General features: G+C 51.1%; 1 protein-coding gene across 1 annotated transcript in view; it reads left to right on the top strand.

Moving 5' to 3' along the window:
- The window catches only part of FOXO4 (forkhead box O4), a 16,632-nt gene extending 291 nt beyond the window's left edge, over positions 1-16,341 (top strand). The window contains exons 2-4 of the mRNA XM_010715131.2: positions 5-178; positions 7,300-8,540; positions 11,836-16,341. Of these exons, the coding sequence (XP_010713433.1) occupies positions 5-178; positions 7,300-8,523 (1,398 nt within the window). The 3' untranslated portion in view covers positions 8,524-8,540; positions 11,836-16,341. The remainder of the gene's footprint in view (positions 1-4; positions 179-7,299; positions 8,541-11,835) is intronic.
- The last annotated feature ends 2,157 nt before the right edge of the window (positions 16,342-18,498 follow it).

Genomic DNA, 18,498 nt, shown 5'->3' with positions numbered 1-18,498 from the left:
GAAGGGCGGCTCCCGGCGGAACGCGTGGGGCAACCAGTCGTACGCCGAGCTGATCAGCCAGGCCATCGAGAGCGCGCCCGAGAAGCGGCTGACGCTGGCGCAGATCTACGAGTGGATGGTCCGATCCGTACCCTACTTCAAGGACAAGGGGGACAGCAACAGCTCCGCCGGATGGAAGGTGCGCGGGGCCCGGGGCCGCGGGGTCGCTTCGAGACGCTCCTTCTGTTCGCTCTCCCCGCGGGGCCGTTCGCGGCCGCGTTCACCTGTTGCTCCTCGTCCCGCTCCGTGCCGGTATCGCGGCCCGGCGCTGTGCCTCGTTGCGCTCGCTCCTCGTGTCCTCTGGGCTGTGCTGGAAGGAACAGAGCTGCCGCAGAGGCCGTCGAGGAGCTGCTGAGGCATCGGCTGAAGGGTTTTTTAACTCGAGGCCGCAGTTCTTTGTCGCCCCGGTGCGCAGGGCTCCGTGTAAATAACAGTTTCATAGCAGGCATTCTTGGCGTTAAGGACCTCCTTTAAAAGCGTGCTCTGTCTGAAAGTCGCTTTGCGGGGACTGAGGACCTCTGCTGGAGTTTGGCATAGGGAAAACGCACCTCAGAGCTGCAAACATCTTCCTATCTGCCCTCTCCTACTGCTCTGTGCATGGGCAGGTTCTGCATTCAGTTAAAGACCCGGCTCCGCTTCCATCCTCTGAGGTTGGCAGCTGCAGTGCATATGCTGCTCGGTCAGGTGGGCTCCAGCAAAGAGAAGGGGTGATGTGAGAGCTGGGCTGTGAAACAGCCCCATGAGCTGCATGCATATGTACCTCACAGCAGCTGCCCCAGGAGTGGGGGCTGAAGGGGCAGCACCGCAGTGATGCTGTGCTCCTGTTTGCAGCCTGAGCTGCAACGTGAGCCGGTGGGTTTGGGGCTTCCACAACTCCGGCTCTGCGTTCCTCTCCTGTGTGACTGAGCACCCGGTCAGCGCTGAGAGTCAGCTTTGCTTCTAACGGTGTTGGTGGGGATGCCTGCAGCTGGCGCAGCTCTGAAGGGGCTCACTGAGCTCACTGAGCAGCTGTGGGAGTCCTGTTGGCTGGAGAGAGGGCAGGAGTGGTGGGAGAGGTGCAGCTGTCTCAGCCCAGGTTGGCATGGATTGACACAGAACTTTTTCACACTGTATTTCTCACACTTTTTGACAGCTAAGCGTAGTTTAGCTAAATTTGAGTATCCGTGCGTATTTCTTCGTGTTAAATCTCTTCTTTGTGCAGGTTGAACCATCATTAAGCTTCAGTTTGAGGCAGGACACGGTTGTTCTTTTCAGTAGGTTTGGGAGGCTCATGGCAGAGGGTTCTCCCACCTCGGGCTGTGCACGTTGTGCTGCTCCTACTGTTGCACAGACTCGTGTTCTTCTGACAAACAGTTCCTGGAACGGTGTCTGTTCTCTTCAGGAATGTGTCTGCATCTGTTTGGCAGCAGAGCCTGAATCTGAAGTTCTGTCTTATTAAATGTATCCCAGGATGTTGTGGGGAAGCTGAAGCATCGTGCCCAGCTGGGCGCTGCAGTAAGTGGGCATGAAGCTTGGTAAAGCATGGCTGTCCTCTTATATGAATGTGCAAAGGGACTGTTGGCCTTACGTATCGTGTTTAGGAAATGTAGTCAGATTTAACGTTCAGAAAGATGGAAATGGGGATCTGTGCACAGGGGAAAGCAACCTGTGCTCTGTCGCTGTTCTGCAATGATTTTTTCCTCGTGATGAAGTTCCTTTGTAGCCCTGCAGCCTGAGGGCTGCTTCATCCCATCCAGACTGCCACAGAGATGTGTGGGGAGCTCCAGTTCTTTTTGCTCAAGTTAAGGACTCTTCTGGGCAGCTTTTTCAGTGTTGAACTGAGTGAGTTTGGATAAGGGAACCAAAGGTGGAGCTGCTGCCCAGTGCTGCTGGGATGCTAAGATGCCTTCAGCCCCCTGAGCTGTGATGTTCCTGCTGTCCTACCAGACACACTGGTAATGTATCGCGTTGTGTAGTTCTAATAGAGAATTTTAGATGGGAAGTTAAAGAAGTGAATGTGTTTAGAGCATTATACACATCTGCTCTAGTTAATATAAAACCTGTGAAGTCTTTGTTGCTTCAGAATGGCTTTGCAGCTGCTTTACCCCAGCACACAATGGAGGGAAACACAGCTGTTACGGTCTGTGAGGGTGTGACCTCTGAATTCAGGAAAACTCAGTTCTCAGGAAGGTGCTGTTTGCTGTTCCTGAACTGTGTGAGGGGCCAGACCTGCTGGGTGTGCAGTCTGTCTGCTCCCTAATGTAATTCAGCTGGGGTTAAGAATTAACCGGGCTGGGGGGAGAAGTGTTGGCGCAGGGGTGTGCCTGCAGCCGCTGTAATCCTCTCGTGGGCTCTGCAAGCTGCTCCAGGATAAGAGGATCATTGCTTCCGGCTCTCTGCCTGTAGGATGGGGGGCGTGGGGGCTTTGGGCCGAGCTGTGCCTTGCTCAGCAAGAGGACACAAACCCCTCTGCAGCTGTCCCTGTGTGCTCCTGTTGCACTTTGTGTGTCTGCGACTATAAGCAGATTCAGCACAGTGATGGGCACAAAGAATGTGGTCCCGTCCAGCGCAGGGCCACGTTCCAAAGCCAGGCTTGTAACGTTCTACCAAACCCCCTGTCTTCTCTTCTGTAGGAGCAGAAGGAACTTGAAGCTGGCCTCTTCCACATCACTTCAGCGTAGGGAAGATCAGCCTTTTCCTATGTGTGCAGTGGAAAGGAAAGGACAAACGGTTCTGCAGCATAGCAGTGGTTGCAGGAGGCTGAAGTGCCACGCTGTGTTCTGGCACTCTGTGTTTGCTTCCATTCAGATGTGTGTGTGCATGGTGCAACAATTCCAGTGGCTGCACTGCAGATCACAAGGAGGAGGGACTTCTCTGACTGCTACAGCTGTGACAGCAGCTTTGAAAGTCCTCCATAGAAGAGCAGCAGCCAGAAAGCAAAAGCAGCCCTGGCTGGGAGGTTCTGCAGGTTATCCTCACACCTTGCAAATGAGTTCCAATTCAGTTCCAATTAAGCGCGTGCTTGTTTTGCTGGAGGTGAGCTGTTCATCATTCATTGGCTCACTGACTGCTGCCCAGCCAGTTTCACTTTTTCTGTAGGCAGATGTACAGAGAGCAGTCGTAGAATCGTTGACAGGTTGTGAAGCCCTTCGGAGTATTTCCCTGTTGTTGCCTGCTGAGGCACAATTGGCTGCGTGCCCAAAAGCCGTAAAGCAAAAGGAAATGTAAAACTGAAGCTCAGCATTTTAGCTCTGAGCAAGGTGCTGTTCTGCACGAGCTTCAGTCCAGTGCACATCTGTATGTGGGGAGGGCTCAGCATGGAGCCTGGCTGCCCACTGCCCACAGCTGCTGGCTGTGCAGAGAGGGAGGCAGAGGTGGTGTTAATCTCCCTCAGGCGTTCTGTCAGTGAAAATGAAGAGGTGTGCATTCTACATCGCTTTGATTGCTGATGTTGTCGCTGTCGTCATTGGCACCTAACTAAATTTAACAGAAACCAGAACAGAGTAACCTACAGAGGTACAACAGAGCCATGCTGCATTAGATTTGTGGGGGTTCTTTTTAAGTTCTGTGGGTGATTCTTGTTTTTCCTTCCCAGGGTGCAGTTGTTCTGGTCCAAGAAGGGGAGAGTTCTCCTTTTGGCAGCATTCCCTCTGCCCCATGCAGTGTGCTCCAACCCTTGGGAGCTTTTGCTGCTCCCTGTCCGTTTGGCAAAGCTGCATTGCTGGGAGATGAATTTTGCAGCACAGCTTCATCTATCAGGCAGCCCTGAAAGGCAGAAGCTCCTGGGATGCTGGCATGGCTTGTTCCAACAAGTTCCTCCTGCTCTATCTAATCCCAAATAGCTTTTGCTGTGTCTGCCTGCCTGCCATGTTCAACATCTAAAGTGTCACGGTTTCCCTCTTTTAGAGAGCTAGGATTTCCTCCTTCTGAGCTCAGAAAGATTGCAGAGAGGGGAAAACGTCCCTCCTAAGCAGCAGCTTTCTGTCTGCGAGGCTGAGGCCTGCACCCGTGCTGGAGGGCGGCTGCAGGGACACGGCTCAGCTCTGGAGCAGTTGTTTACTTGCTGGAGCACAGCTTTGCAAAATCTCTGCCATGAAGCCTTTTCCCAAAGCCTTGGGAGCCAAGTGACGGGGTGAGTGCTGAGACAGGCACTGACAAATGTGGGAGGCGGGGCGTCCTCCCTCGTGCAGCCTCTGAAGAATGCCGTGGCAAATTATAATTCAGTGCAATTACAGGCCTGGCTTTGGAACATGGCCCTGTGCTGGATGTGACCGTGTTCTTTGTGTGCCCGCGAGGCAGTGAGAATGCAGTGCAGGGATTGCACGTCTTGTTTTCTTTTGTTCTGTCCCCGATTCTTCAGTAGTAGACTTTACTTTTTTTTTTTTTTTTTTGTCTGAGGCTTCCTCTGGGATTTGTGGTAGCAACTTTTGAGACTTTGTCAGAGAAATGGCTGCGGTGCTGATGGAGCATTGCCTGAAAACCCAGGCAAACGTGGGCAGTGGGATGGGCAACAACCCCAGCCTACCCTTGAAGCCATGCAGTGCCTTGGAAGGGCCATCGCTGGCTTCTGTAGGAAGCAGCTGTGTGCTGCGGGTGGGATGTGATGCGCTGTCTGGAAGGCCGCTGGGGAGAGCTGATGGCCTTAGGCACCACCTGGTGGGTGATGCTTTGCCTGCAGACCAAACGGGGCTCTGCACTGTGCTGCTGCGTGGCGGCACGGATCGCTCCTTTCCTTTATGTAGAGCCAGGAGATGTTATCAACTGAGAAGATTCAGTGTAGTAATAACTGCTGGGGAACGAGGAGGTGGTTTGCGTGCTGTTAGGCACGCAGCTGTGGCTGTTGGTGTGTGTATGCTGCCCCAGACATGGAGTGGTTGGGGCCTGGGGAATCACTGATTGTTTAAGTAAATGTTTCTGGCCAAGCTTTAATCTGTGTAATAGCTGTCATTAATTTCCTTCTAGTCTGAATGTGGTTTAAAGGCATCAACTCCGATCCAAAAGGGATCAGAGACCCCAGTGGGGGCTTTTTTTCACTGCAACACACAGCTGTTCTCCATAAGATTCTCTATGAGATGCAGTCGCCCATTCCCCAGCTCATTGCCGAAGAGGTTCCCATGGCTTTGGCACCATCCTGTCCCCATCCCCACACTCAGGCTGTGCTCTGCCTGGAGGCACTGCAGGCACTGCAGACCCACAGCCCGTGTTGGCACCCAGTATCAGCATTGCAGAGCACCCAGACTGCTCTGCAGCATCTCTGAAGTTAATTGCAGCTCTGCTTTTAGTTCAAGTTGCTTAACGTCGAGAAAGGAAATACGTCAGGGTTGCCTAGGGGACTGAATTCTGTCATTTCCTCTCCTGCCAGGTTTCACTTGGAGTTCTGCGGTTATTTATGGTGAATTTTCCGCTCGCTTTCTCAGTGAGATTTGAGGGTGCCCTCCGTGTGTCAGACCTGCGTCACTCTGACAGCTGCATCCTCATGCTGGGGAGCACACGGCGTGGAAGCTGCCAGGGCAGGGGCTCCTCTCATCCCCATGGCTGAGTTTGCTGCTTGCATGATACACAGCCAGCCCAGCGCACCCCTGACCACACATCTGTTCTGTTCTGTACTTCTGTTAGCGTGGAGATAGCCCAAAAGCAAAGCACAGCTGAAAGAGGAGCCTGAGAGCCGTGTGCTGTGCGGAGGGAGATGGAGCAGTGCAGCCTCCATCTGTGTCTGTGGCCACTGACCATCGTGGCTGCTTAGCAGGGATGTTTGTGAGCCCTTTGCTACCTTTTGTGCAAGGGTTTCAGGCTTCCCAAAATAGCTATCTCAAGATGTCTTCTTTCAAGCTGCTGTTCAGCCAGAAAATTTGGTACTAAAACTTAGGATGTGGAAAGTGATGTTATTAGGATGTGGAAAGTGATGTTATTAGGATGTGGAAAGTGATGTTATTTTTCTTCAGGTTTTGTTGCTCACGGATCTCTTGTAGCAATGCAGGAACACTTGCCCAGTCCTGCAGACTGCATTGGTGTGTCTACAGCAACTCACAAGTTAATGTCAGGGGGATGAGTGAAGATCTGGGAGGTTCTTGCTGTAGGAGCATGCATAGCAAGCGTGGTCACTTGGGGAGTGGGGCAGTGCTTTGGAAATGAGGGCAACAGCTTCCCAGGAGATGGTACCACTCTGATTGGTGTTCTGGACGTGGAGAAGAATGAAAGTGAGAGTAAGAGCTTGTGTGTCCTTTGGGAATGTTTTTCTCCAAATCCTCAACAGCCAATGATTGAAATAAGAGCTGACACAGAACCATTTGCACATCTCCTTCCATCTGCACTAAACTTTCCACTGTGCCCATGGTGTTTATCTGCAGATTCTCTGCTTTAGGACAGTATGTTTGAGGTGGACAAAATGAGCATGGTAAGGACTCAGATGAGAGGAAAGGGTGGGGAGAGGGAAAGCCAGCAGGCAGGAAGAGCTGTGCTTAGAAGCAGTGGAAAAGGATGATAAAAGCACAGTTGGTTCAGAGCGGTGATGTTGTGCGTGAAAACTGAAGGCTGCTCTGAGCCTTTTAGCTTGTATGACACAGGCGTTGCCTTGGTCCACTGTTGTGCTACTGATAAAGCAGCTTTTAATTATGTGCAATTTGCCCATCTGAACTAATTAAGTGCCCAGCACAGGCTTTGGGGAGACTCATGGAGGGTCTGCCCAAACAGCCTGCTGATCCTAAAGCACAGGGAGGTTTATCAGCACAGTTGCAGGATGAAAATTTGCTTTGACATCAATGTGCAGCCATTTTAGCTGGCAGTTTCTAGCAAAGCTCAACCACATGAAGGGTGTTGGGAGGGACGAGGAATGCATGCTTTGCCAAATGGGAAGATGGGAGAGGCTAAAACTGGCATGTACCGTGTGGGAGTGCATTATCAGCTTGAACATCTTACCCCATTAGAAGCACACCGCGTACTGCATCCTTGCAGAGTGAGGCTGGCAGCCTCCAGCCTTAGCAGGACTCCTGCTCCACAGATTCTCTCTTGTTTGTATTGGAGGTGAAAAAGGTGACGGGTAAATGGAATTGGGAGTGTTGTGTCAGTACTGTGGTGGTTTCACACCTGGTGCTGCAGTGAGGCACTGCACTTCTTGCTGGTGCTGTCAAGCATGTTCAAGCAGAAATAGCAGGCTTTAGACAAGTAGCACTTTGCTATGCCTTTCTTCTCTGGATGCTGTTTGAATACACTGTGAGATTTCTAATTGAGAGGTGTGGTGTAAGCAGTCCTCACATCTTGTATTTTTTTTTGTTTTCTTTTCAGAACTCTATTAGGCATAACCTGTCTCTGCACAGCAAGTTCATTAAAGTTCATAATGAAGCCACGGGGAAGAGTTCCTGGTGGATGCTCAATCCTGAAGGTGGTAAAAGTGGAAAAGCACCAAGAAGAAGAGCTGCATCTATGGACAACAGCAGCAAACTCGCTAAAGTCAGAAGTAAAGCATCCAAAAAGAAGCCCCCTCTCCAGTCTGCACCAGAAGCCACTGCTGACAGCCCTGGCTCCCAGTTCCCAAAGTGGCCTGGGAGCCCATCCTCGAGAAGCAACGAGGACTCTGACGTGTGGAACACTTTCAGGCCTCGAACCAGTTCCAATGCAAGCACCATCAGTGCCAGGCTTTCTCCAATCCTCACCGAGCAGGATGACCTCCACGACGAAGAGCTTCTCCCGTCTATGGTGTACTCCAGTGCGTCCAGCAACGTTCCACCAACCGTGACGGAGGAGCTTGAGCTCATCGATGGGTTGAATTTGATGTCTCCCAGCTCATCTGTGCTGTCTACTCAGCAATCCGCCTCCAGTGGTCAGATCCAGAGAGATTCCAGCTTTTCCTTGAGGAGCCCAAATGCGGCTGGTCAGACCACTACGTTTGGCAATTCCCTGTTTAACCCTGTTGAAATGTCTCTGCAGAGTTCTGTCAGCCATTTCTCCGGCCCGCAGACCTTGGAAGCTCTTCTGACACCCGGCTCTCCGCCTCCAAGGGATGTGCTGATGACTCAGGTGGATCCAGTTCTCCCGCAGACTGGTGGCAGGATGAGCAGCCGAACTCTTCTGCTTCTAGGTGGACAATCCACTCAGAGTAAGATGAGCTCAGGCAACGTGCGAGGAAAGCCTGCAGAGCAGCAGGCAGAACCAGTTGGTGCCAGTGTTTTGCCATCAACGCTTCCTATAGTAGCATCTCCTCAAAACACTGCCAGCATTAACAGTTTGAAGACTCCAGTTTCTGCAACAGCTGCCCAGTCGGTGCAGCTGGGCAGTCCTCCACTGCTTTCTTCTGCTGGCCCTGCTCCTCTGGGCTTGAACCAGGACAGGCTGCCCATTGACCTGGACATTGACATGTACATGGAGAATCTTGAATGTGATATGGATTACATAATCAACAGTGAACTCATGGATGGAGAAGGACTGGATTTTAATTTTGAACCTGTTCCGTCTACTCCCAGCTATCCCAGCAGCTCACAGGCTTCCAGCCACACCTGGGTACCAAGTTAACTTCAGGAGCACAAAAGGTAAGCGGTGCCATGTAGAGTACCACGGCTCTGTTGTAACAGCATCAGCCCTGTCTGGGAAGCTTCCTGTGCCCCACTGTCAGTAGTGGAAGAGAAGTCTTTGGAAGAGAGAGTTCTCTTTCAGGACAAAGCTCTGGTAGAGCTGCATTCCCTATTAGAAGGGGAAAGACTGTGAAGGAGAGTGGATTTAACTTGACCAGGTAGTAAGTTTCTTAATGAAGTAGAGCAGCAAACTGAATGAAATTCTTGCTGTCTCTCATTAGCAAAGATGTCTGTTCTACAGGCGGTTGGTCTTTTCCATTTGATGCTTTTAGCTCTGAATTTGACATGAGAACGTATTCTGCTTACATGAAAATGGTACATTCAGAGCTGTTGAACTGAGCAGGCACACGCTCTGTTTCTATCCAGGTTGTAATTATGCTTGCAATGTTTTCTAGTATGCAAAGCCTATCTGTTTCATGATTGTCTGCTTTGCCTGCATGTAGCAGGACACAGATGCTCTCGGTTATCTGCCCTTCTGCCTTTCCCTTATCTGGAAATGGTGTCTGTAAGGTCTGGTTTACCTGTTTGTCAGCCTATGCAGCCATTAGAATGGAAGAGGAAGAGAAAATGGGAGTGTGTGGTGTGAGTGGGGATGGAAGGAGGAAGGATGTGTCAGTGGTGTCACACCGGAGATGTAGGCATGTTTCACACTTGGAGCTCACCTAACTAATGGAAAAGGGGCAGTTTCCTTATGGGCTGAGGCACAGGCTGGGTACTGGTTGGGAGGTGGAAGAGTTGCCAGGAGTATATCCTGAGGAGACAGATGTGGGATTTGTTGGTGTTGCAAGCTCAATTTATAATGCTGGGCAGATGGAAGGGCAAACTGCAGATATTGCTTGAGTTGTGGGAAGCTCTTGAGCTTCAAAATGATGGAGGATGAGCAGAATTATCATGTGCTTGACCTTAATACTCATTCCAAGGCAAGTGAGTAACCTGAAGACAGTCTTGCTTTGAGCAAGGAGTTTTGACTGGGTGACCTCTGGAGGTTCCTTCAGCCTGAGTTCTCTGCTGATTGCTGCTGCTGTTCATGCTGCAGGTCAGATATCAGGCTGAACACTTCCCTGTTCTGCACCAGTAAAGCCTTCCAGGCAAGTACTATGGACTGGATGCAATGAAATGCTGTCCTTTGGGCCTGTGATGCTTAAACATTGATACACCATTATATATTGACTTTTTAAGCACAGTTGAATGCCTTTCCCCTGTTTCCTTGCTGGGCTTTTTATAACCTTGTGCACTCATTAAGTGTGCTCTGCTGAATTACAGTGTTTGCCTTAAATTGGGCATCTGCACTTCAGGTGGAATATGGAAACTCAGTTTTGATTCAAAGCTCTTCAGCCGTGTGAAGAGAGTTTGCAAGCTGGTGGCAGAGGCTGGTGCATCCTCAGCGCTGTTTCCATGGGGCCTTGTCCTGAGCTCTGGTGGTTCTGTATGCCATGCATCACATCTGGAGAGCGCATCCACTTTATGGAAGGAAATGTTCACAGGAGTGTTTATGAAACGTGGATGCTGCAGATATCCTGCAGTCCTGACTGCATCCGTTAGCTGGGCTGGATAGTCAACAGAATACAGCATGTCACACACAGCTTTATTTTTTGTAGGGGTATAAAATAGGGGAAGCTGACCAAATGTTTATCAAAGGGTAGGGACTAGTGCTGGTGAAGCTATGGCTGCAATGGAGGGCAGAGGGAGAAGATGAGGCTCCTAGCAGCAGCTGTGCTCTTGTTCAATACATTCAGTGCGTGTGTTGTTTAATCAAAGCAGAGTAACCTTGTTCTGGTGTGCCAGGCTTTCATATTGCCGTGTGAAGTTCACACTGGTGAAAACTACCGTGGATGACTGCTAACCTTAGAGCCCTCCTAAGCAGTGTCTGCAGGCTGGTCTGTGTCCCCTTGGGTCGGGTATGGCTGAAATGCTGAGCAAAAGCTGCTCGTCAGTGAGTGCTGGTGGTCATGCCCTGTGATTTGGAACAGTCACTGTTCCTCACGATGCGCAGAGCAGACATGACTTTATCCCCTTCTGCTGTGTTAAGCACTGATGAGTGTGTCCACAGCTCCTCAGTGCTCTGCTTAGGCCCCTTTACATGGAGATGAAAGATCCAACACCAAACCCTTGCCTCTGCCCAGCAGTGATGCAAAGCCCTCAGAGTACCTCCTGGCCTGCAAGGAAGAGTGGAAGCATGCCACCACTTTCCTTGACTGGGAAATGTGGAAATGCTGCCATTTCTGCTGCTGACTGCATGGATAACTGTGGTTAAGGTGCTCGATGTGCAGAGTGCTTTGTGGGCTGAAGGCTGTGCAGGAAGCGTGGCCACATCTGGAAGTAGTGGTTGGCCTGCAGGTGCTCCTCCAGTGCTTCATGCTGGTGTCCCCTGTTGGTGGCTTTGTGCTTGCTCAGCCTCGTGCCTTTCTGTGCCATTTTGGTGTGAGATCCATCTGCTCTTCTGGTAGAGCTTAGTTAACGATCTTCACGCGTTCAGTTGGGATTTGCTCTGTAGCCTGCAAAGCCCTTTATCCCTCGCCCAGCTTGGGCCAGTCTCTGTGTTTCCATGCTGTTCTTTAATTCCTTTCAGTCCCAACACTGCATTTTGTTCTATTAGACATTTAATAGCTAACTGACCCCCCTGCGTTGTCTCACAGTTTCCCTGGAGCCTGTTGCTCTGGCTGCTTTTCTTCTTGTGGGGGCTGATCCCCTCCTGCTGCTTCTTCAGCTTCCCACAGGTTTCATTTTGTGCTCACCGGCGCTATTGCTGAATGGGATAGACTTGGTGCCCTGCATTTACCTTCTCATTCTGCCTCAGATAGTCTTAAATCTGCTGAGATCTCTCCCAAGCCTTGTTTGCTGCTCGGGGTCCAGCCAGAATGAGGCGGAGGGTCTTCGTCTTTTCCCTCCCAACTCACATTCGTGGCTGCTCTTCCTTGCTACTTTCCCACAGTGCTTCTGGTGGCAGCCCAGTCCTTAACACCTGCTTATCTCACGGAGCTTTGGTGCCATCAGCTCGCAGGAGGAGTGCTTACTTCTGACCTTTGTGCTTTTGTTTCGTCTTTCTGTCTCAATGGTACTCTGAGTTTGGGGCTGAGCAGTTGTGTCCTCTACTTGACTCCTCCATCAAGGTCTCTGTGTTTGTTCCCTAGTGTAAGTGGGCATCCTTTGAGCAGCACAGAGCTGACTGATAGTAACCATCTCCTTATCTGTGCATCCAGGATTGCCACCGAAGCTGAGATCTAACTGTGTTCACTCTTTTTCTTCTCCCTAGTGTCCTTCAGGTTTTGAACATTGGGTTCTGACTTCGCTTCCCACCCCTGGCAGAGAAAAGAACGGAGCATGTTGGATTTGCTTTCCCTGCACGCCACACCTTGGGCAGAAGGGGCTGCCCACCTGGGAAGAAGGGGCAAAACTGCATCTGGCTGCAACAGGAAGAGGTTAAAAATAAGAATCCTGTTATGTGCCACGTCTCTTCCTACAAACCTGACCCTGCCATGGACCTTCTGGGGAAACCCTGGGCTGTGTGTGTCCGGAGAGGAGCCCTGGGAGAAACCTTGGCCAGAAGCCTCTGTGGCGGGCAGTAGTGTTTTCCCATGTGAAGAGTTGGGTTTGCTGGAGGAATGTCTCCATGGCTGTCCTCTCTCTGCTACGGCAGAGTGTCCCAGTGCCTCGGGCTGGCGGAGGGCTGCTCGCTTCCCTCTTGCCTTGAAATAGTTGGACGTTTTCATTAAAGCCACCAGATGTGCACTTGGATTCCCACGGACTGGCTGAGGAATGGGAAGCATTGTGCTGGTGGAAGCCTGGTGGGAAGAGGGGTGCTGTTATGGGGCTGGGGTCGGTGGTTCCATTGTGCCCTTCTCACCGGATCAGCCGTCATCTTTGTGCAGCGAAGGGCTGTGGTTGTGGCATTAGGGGCTTCCTTCATTCATCTGAGAGAAGCAGTGTTGAGTTTTCCACTGTGCCAACTGTGCCCTGTTGAATCCTAAGCATGTTCAGAGAAGTCCCTATGCTGTTCTCAGCACATTCCCAATACACCAGGCTGATGTAAAATAGGCACGGGTGCCAATAGCTGTTTCTGGGACGTGAAAACATCATCTGGGGGTTTGTTTCTCATCTGTCATGCTACAGCAGAGAAGGGGAAAGCCTGGGTGTGGCCTTAACAGAGCCCTGGTTGCTTTTCAGAAGGGCATTTTCTATAGATGAAATATTTTTTTACTAATCTGGGAACTTTCTACAGTGAATATGAAGCCAATGTTAAGTGTGTCCCCGTTAGGCGTATCGGGAGCCTCTGAGGAGGTGCCAGTGACAGACTTCTTTTTCAAAGCTGTATTAGGAACAAACATATTTGATGTTGGATAATGTATATGATTGAGGGGAGAGTTGGCAGATCCCCACAGTTTCCAACCGCCGTGGGGAAGGGTTGTACATTATTGTAATCTATATGTAAAAGTAGCTGCAAATTACATAGAAGCTTTTCTAAACCTTTTTAAATATATATTATATATTTTAATTGAAAATGAGATTATTGGATATAAAAAAAACCAACACTTGCTGCATCTGTCCCCTTGATAGCAGATAACACTACAGAGTGGGAGGGGACAGGCCTAAGGCATTTTGGGCCAAGAAGCTGAAGATGTCGTTAGTACAAGTGGGAAGAGCACTGCAGTGTAACTGGGGAATAACTGCCTCCACTAAAGCAAGTGGAAGGCACCAGCATGGCATTCAGCCACAGCTTCTCATGTGCTCCCCTGGATCCAGCATTCCCACTGTGCTGGGGAATGCCAGTCAGTAACTGCACTCCTCGTCCCTTCGGCAGCTGGGCTGCGTTGCAGGGATTCCCATTTGTGGGATGGTGTGGGCTTGGCCATGCTCCATCTGCTGGCTTCCAGGCAGAGCGATGGAGAGCACTAGCTGGTGTGTTTGGTAGCTGTCATCTTGGGTTTTGTGATTTTTATTTGTTGCTGGTGTTTCTTCTGCTGCTGGGGAGCACCTCCCTGGGGCTGTGTCAGAGCTTGTCGCATCTCTTGGTTCTTGCAGGACAGAAGCCAGGAAAGAGGAGACCAGTTCACTTGGCACATTTCTGCTGCCATTTGGTGCTGGCAGTGGCAAGACCTGGTGAGACGTGGTGGTGCTTTTAGGGTATTCCAGTAGGCTGGGTCTGGCAGAACCCCTCTGGGCTCCTTGCTGAAGGAGGAGGTGGTTTCTGCTCTGGTTTCCATCATGCAGTGCCATGAGCCATGTTGTCTTGCCAGCTTGTCTGCTCTGTTGTCATGGTCCTCATTTCGTTTTCATTTGAGTGGAGATTGGAACACTGGGAGTGGTTTGTCTGCCTGCCTGCACCAATGAGTCTTCAACAGCCTTATCCTCAGCATGCTCGGCCGTCAGAGCCCCTGTGTAGTCTGATAACCTCTGCTTTGAAGGCAGTCTCTGTGGCAGACCTCATGGCAATGCACTTAAAAATAATCCACCATCTGCATGTCTGGCCACACCTTGCTGCAGCAAAACCAGAAACATTGAGGAGGCAGATCATAAGCTGGGATACCAGGTCTTGAGCCAGGGATGCATATTCTCACTGCAGTTAGTTCATTACTCAAATCGACAGATAGCCTTTCCACAAACACCTCATGCTACATACGGCATGTATTGCACATAATGACTGGCCATTATGCTGATTCACTTAATAGATCCGGTGGGATTTGGGTTTTCTGGCTGATAATAGGCCACTTTGTTTGCTTGGACCCCCAGGGCAAACAAGTCCCATGATGTGCAGAGTGAGCTGACGGCTGCCGTGCTTAGGGGTGGTTCTGCTGCTTCACAGCTGTGTATCAAGGACAGGATAGCAGCACAGCCAGTGCTGCTCAGTGTGACTCTCTAATGCCTGTATCATGAAAACAGAGCCCAAAGCAATAGGAAGGGCGTTGTTAGCAACAGGTGCTCTCCATCCCTTCAACACAAAAGCAGCTGGCAAGGGCTGAAGGAGCTGGAGAGCATGTGCTGGTGCTGAGGATGGTGCTCAGTGAGCAATGAATGCAATGTTGTGGGCTCGGGCAGATTCTCTGCTTGTTGGTATGTGTGGCAGGGCGGTTTGGATCCCGGTCACGGAGGGCAGAGATGCTGAGAATTTGGGAGTTCTCCAACCCCTTCTCAAATAACTTCTCCTTCATAAAGCTTTTCTAGCCTGGGATGTTTCCTCATAGGACATAAAGGACTTTAAAGTTCTTAAACCACCGCTTGCTGAAGGCTGGGAGGAGAGGTCTCACTCAGCACTTCCCTGGGATTTGTGTTTGCTTCCGACAGATGCTGAGTGCGGCACAGCATCTCGGTGGGTCGTTGTTCTGAGGCAGCAGCAATGACCAGCAGGGACTTTTGGGGGCTGTTCCCGTAAGGAGGGATCGGGCTGGGGTTAGGGAGCAGCTCTGAGCCTGCTGGGGAAGGAGGGCAGGGGACGCTGCTGTGGGGACTGCTGCTCCCTGACAAGTGCCTGGGGGGCTCCTGGCGTGAAGCCCCCCGCCGTGCTGTGCACACCTTCCCTGTCCTCACCGTACCAAGTTCCGTTCACCTCCAGAGGATCAAATGCTGTCTTCCGCAACGTGAGGCCGCTGTGCTCTGGGCCCTGAAGGGTTCTGCCCATGGAGCCTGCTGGGAGGCACGTGTATTGCTTTCATTTACACCTGAGTTTAGCTAATTGCTTGAGACTTCTTCATAACTTGAGCGTATTTCACTACTACCAGCTCCCTGTCAAAGTTTGGGCTATTGAAAGCTGCTTAGAGCCCTTAATTTCCATAGCTGGTGTGTCTAAAACCACGACATCCCCCTGCCTGGGCTGCTTCACAAGCAGCAGTGCTGTCATTCTGCTAAGCGAGAGGAACGAACGCAGTGGGAGCATTCTGGAGCCCGGCTGTGCTCATAACTGAGGCTCATGCTAGAAGCAAGTAGCACTAATCAGCTTTTCCAAAGGAGATGCCTAGAAAGCTTTTCTATAGATCATGATTTGTTCATTTTCTTACTTAGGTGCTTATTTATAGTCACACTCAAATGCTGCAGTGCTAGCCTTGCTCCAGGAGGGAGAAACCTGTGTCTGGTGCTGTGGGTGGGGGTGTCTGGGGAGAGGGGGGGGTCACCAAAATAACGTGCAAGTTTGGACCGTTGTCCAAAAAAACACTTGTATATCAATTTTGGGACGTGAACCTGAACAGGGATGGTGTAGGGTTTGCCTCAGCTGCATGCCTGGTGAAAAGTTTGTTCTGATTCACGTGGGGAAAAGCAAGCAGGAGGTGACTCCGGGTGCCTGAAGCTCAGTAGCGTGTGTAACTCATCACTACAGCTCATAACCCCTCGAGAAAGGGACCCTTGTGGTGCCAGGCAGGAGGGCATGGCCACAGCTGGTGCTCCCAAAGTGTCTGGAGAGTCTGGCTCTGCAGGGTAGGGCAGTTCTGCTGGAAGCAGCCTTCTTCAGAGTGCTGGGGCTGGTTTGGGGAAGAGGTGTTTCCAGCACAGCTTTCTGCACTGCCAGCACAGGCACTGCACATAGGATGGGCACCACGAGCGGATGCCTTTCCCACCCCATCTCCCTCTGCACACTTTCACCCATTTCTCATGAGAATTATTTTATTTTATTTTTTTTTTTACATAATAAATCTCTGCTTTTGTTTGCTCTCTGTAGCAGTGTAACTTCTGAACCATTACAGGCTCTTTGTTACCATCTGTGCTAGCAAGACTGTAGAATGTGCTAGACTAGGGGGGAATGTTTGACAAATAAAAAACCTGTAATCCTCTACTCTGTGTCTCATGCGGTTTGTTCTGGTGTGCTGATGGGGGGCCCATTTTTATTGTGTTTTTTTATTATTTATTTATTTCCTTGCCCTCAGCTTCTTTCCTTCACCTCCCCGTGCTGTCGGGGCAGCCTGGTGCCGGGGTGTCTGTGTGCCTGCCCTGTGAAAGCTGCAGTGTGCTCCCAGGAGTGCAGATCTCTGTGGTGCCAGTGGTGCTGCCAAGCTCTGAAGCTGACCCTGGGCAGCTGTAACTTCTGCAGGACTGTTCTGGAATTGTGCTGACCTGCTGAGAGCTTGTCCTCCTTGACCTGAGTGCAAATGGCTCTGTTCACTTGTATTCCACTGTGAGTGTCAGCAGTCGTGCTGGCTGCTCTAGGAGCACAGAGGTGGAGTTGCTGCTCCATCCAGCAGATGCTGTCCGTTAGGATGTCAGTGAGCTTCTATCCTTGTGTACTCTAATGTCACTGTCACACAAGATGTTTATGGTCAGATACTTGTATTAAAAGGTGGGGGTAGCTTGGTATTCAGTAAGGTCTGAGGAAAGAATACTGTTGAAAAAGTGTGAAATCGGTGGTTGCTAGTAACTTTTTAAACGATCTTAAGGTTCCTGCTTCAAGTCTTAAGCTGGTCTCCAAATATTGAGTTTTAGGAGGAGATCCTCAGGGGAACCGACTCCCACACCTGTACCTGGAATGCTTCTTGAGGCTTCCTGCAATCACACAGTGTTTGATGCAGTTGGGGAAAAAAAATGCACGGGATGGATTTTGCAGTTGTTGATTGGTTCAAGGAGGATTAATTCCAAATTTGACATAGAGCATTTTTTCCCTCCCAGTGGTTGTTAATAGGTTTTATGCTGATCTGAGCATTGCCAAGGAGAGCAGAGCTAGTTGTCCAGCCCTGCTATGTTTCATCCTAATGGATGCTTGAGTTCTGCATGCCTTCCTGATAGATGATGTCACCATTTCTCCAGTGGTGCAGTCCCTGGTGCTGGAATTCCCCACTGCAAAGCTTAGCTGGGATGTTACAGCATCTTTGGGCAGCACACCCAGCCCTGCCCAGCACAGCCATCCAGGTACCAGCACCATCCCAGTACAACCACCCCCAGCCAGAAAGAAAACACGCATCCATGTCAAACATAATATATTTATAGCAAAAATAGGCTTTTTCTTTAGCTTCCATACACAAGGTTTTCTCCCCGTACATTTACGCAGTAAACAGGTCGACTGAAGCAGCGTGCACTGGGCTGACCTTACAGCTGCCCTCACTTCAGACTCCTGCTGATGATGGGGGGCCCTGAACCCCTCCTGCAGTTGCTTTCCTGTGCCCAGAGGGAACCAGGTTCCCTCACCCCCAGCTCTGGGCTGTGCACATGCATGGAGCAGCCCTGGGCCAGGAAGCTCTTGGCAGGCTGGGCCGGTGCTGCTCACCCGGGACAGCCCCAGGAGCTCCCAGCTTATGGCTAGGGCTTCCCTTAGCTCAGCTGGGCTGTTAAGAGCAAATGGCTGAACGAAGGACCCCAGCCCTTGTCGCTGTGAGAGGAAGATGCCAGCTCTGTGTTAACTCAGAAAGCCTCCCTCATTTCTCTTGAACCTCCACCAACGGGAAACAGCGTGGAGTTCGGGACTAACAACCCTGCAGACGGCCACAAGTCCTCTGTGCAACCCTCCAGAGCCTGAAGGCTGTCAGAGGCCCTCTCGCCCTGCTCAGGGAGTGCCAAGGGCACCCACCCACGAGAGCTTCATGGTTTGGAGTTGGCTCCAGTCTGACCCACAGGGTTTTGTTTGGCACATGGACATGGATGGCAGGACGCGGGCACAGCAGCAAGTGCATCCCCTCCCTGTGCTGGGCTGGGACCCAGCGCAGCCCCTTCGTGGCGCACTGCAGTGCACCCACCTGGCTCCTAAGCAAGATGTTGCCTCCATGGAGGCTGTCAACAGGGGGGGAAGCAAAGCTCCTACAGGGCTGGGGTGTGGAACTGCTGCTAGCCCTAACCCTCCAACACAGCCTGGTCCCCTCCTGACCCCTCCCCCCCGTGTCTTTGGCGGTCCTCCATGGACAGGTTCAAGTCTTCAGCATCACACCAACATCTCAGCAGCACGGACTTGCCTCACAGTTTGGTAATTGCACGTAACAGGGCCACTCAGCGTGCCCCACAAGGGAAA

This window comes from Meleagris gallopavo, chromosome 9 (assembly GCF_000146605.3).
Source record: "Meleagris gallopavo isolate NT-WF06-2002-E0010 breed Aviagen turkey brand Nicholas breeding stock chromosome 9, Turkey_5.1, whole genome shotgun sequence".
NCBI classification, from domain to species: Eukaryota; Metazoa; Chordata; class Aves; order Galliformes; family Phasianidae; genus Meleagris; species Meleagris gallopavo.
Note: the sequence above shows the minus strand (reverse complement) of the source record. Positions and strands in the feature narration are given on the sequence as shown.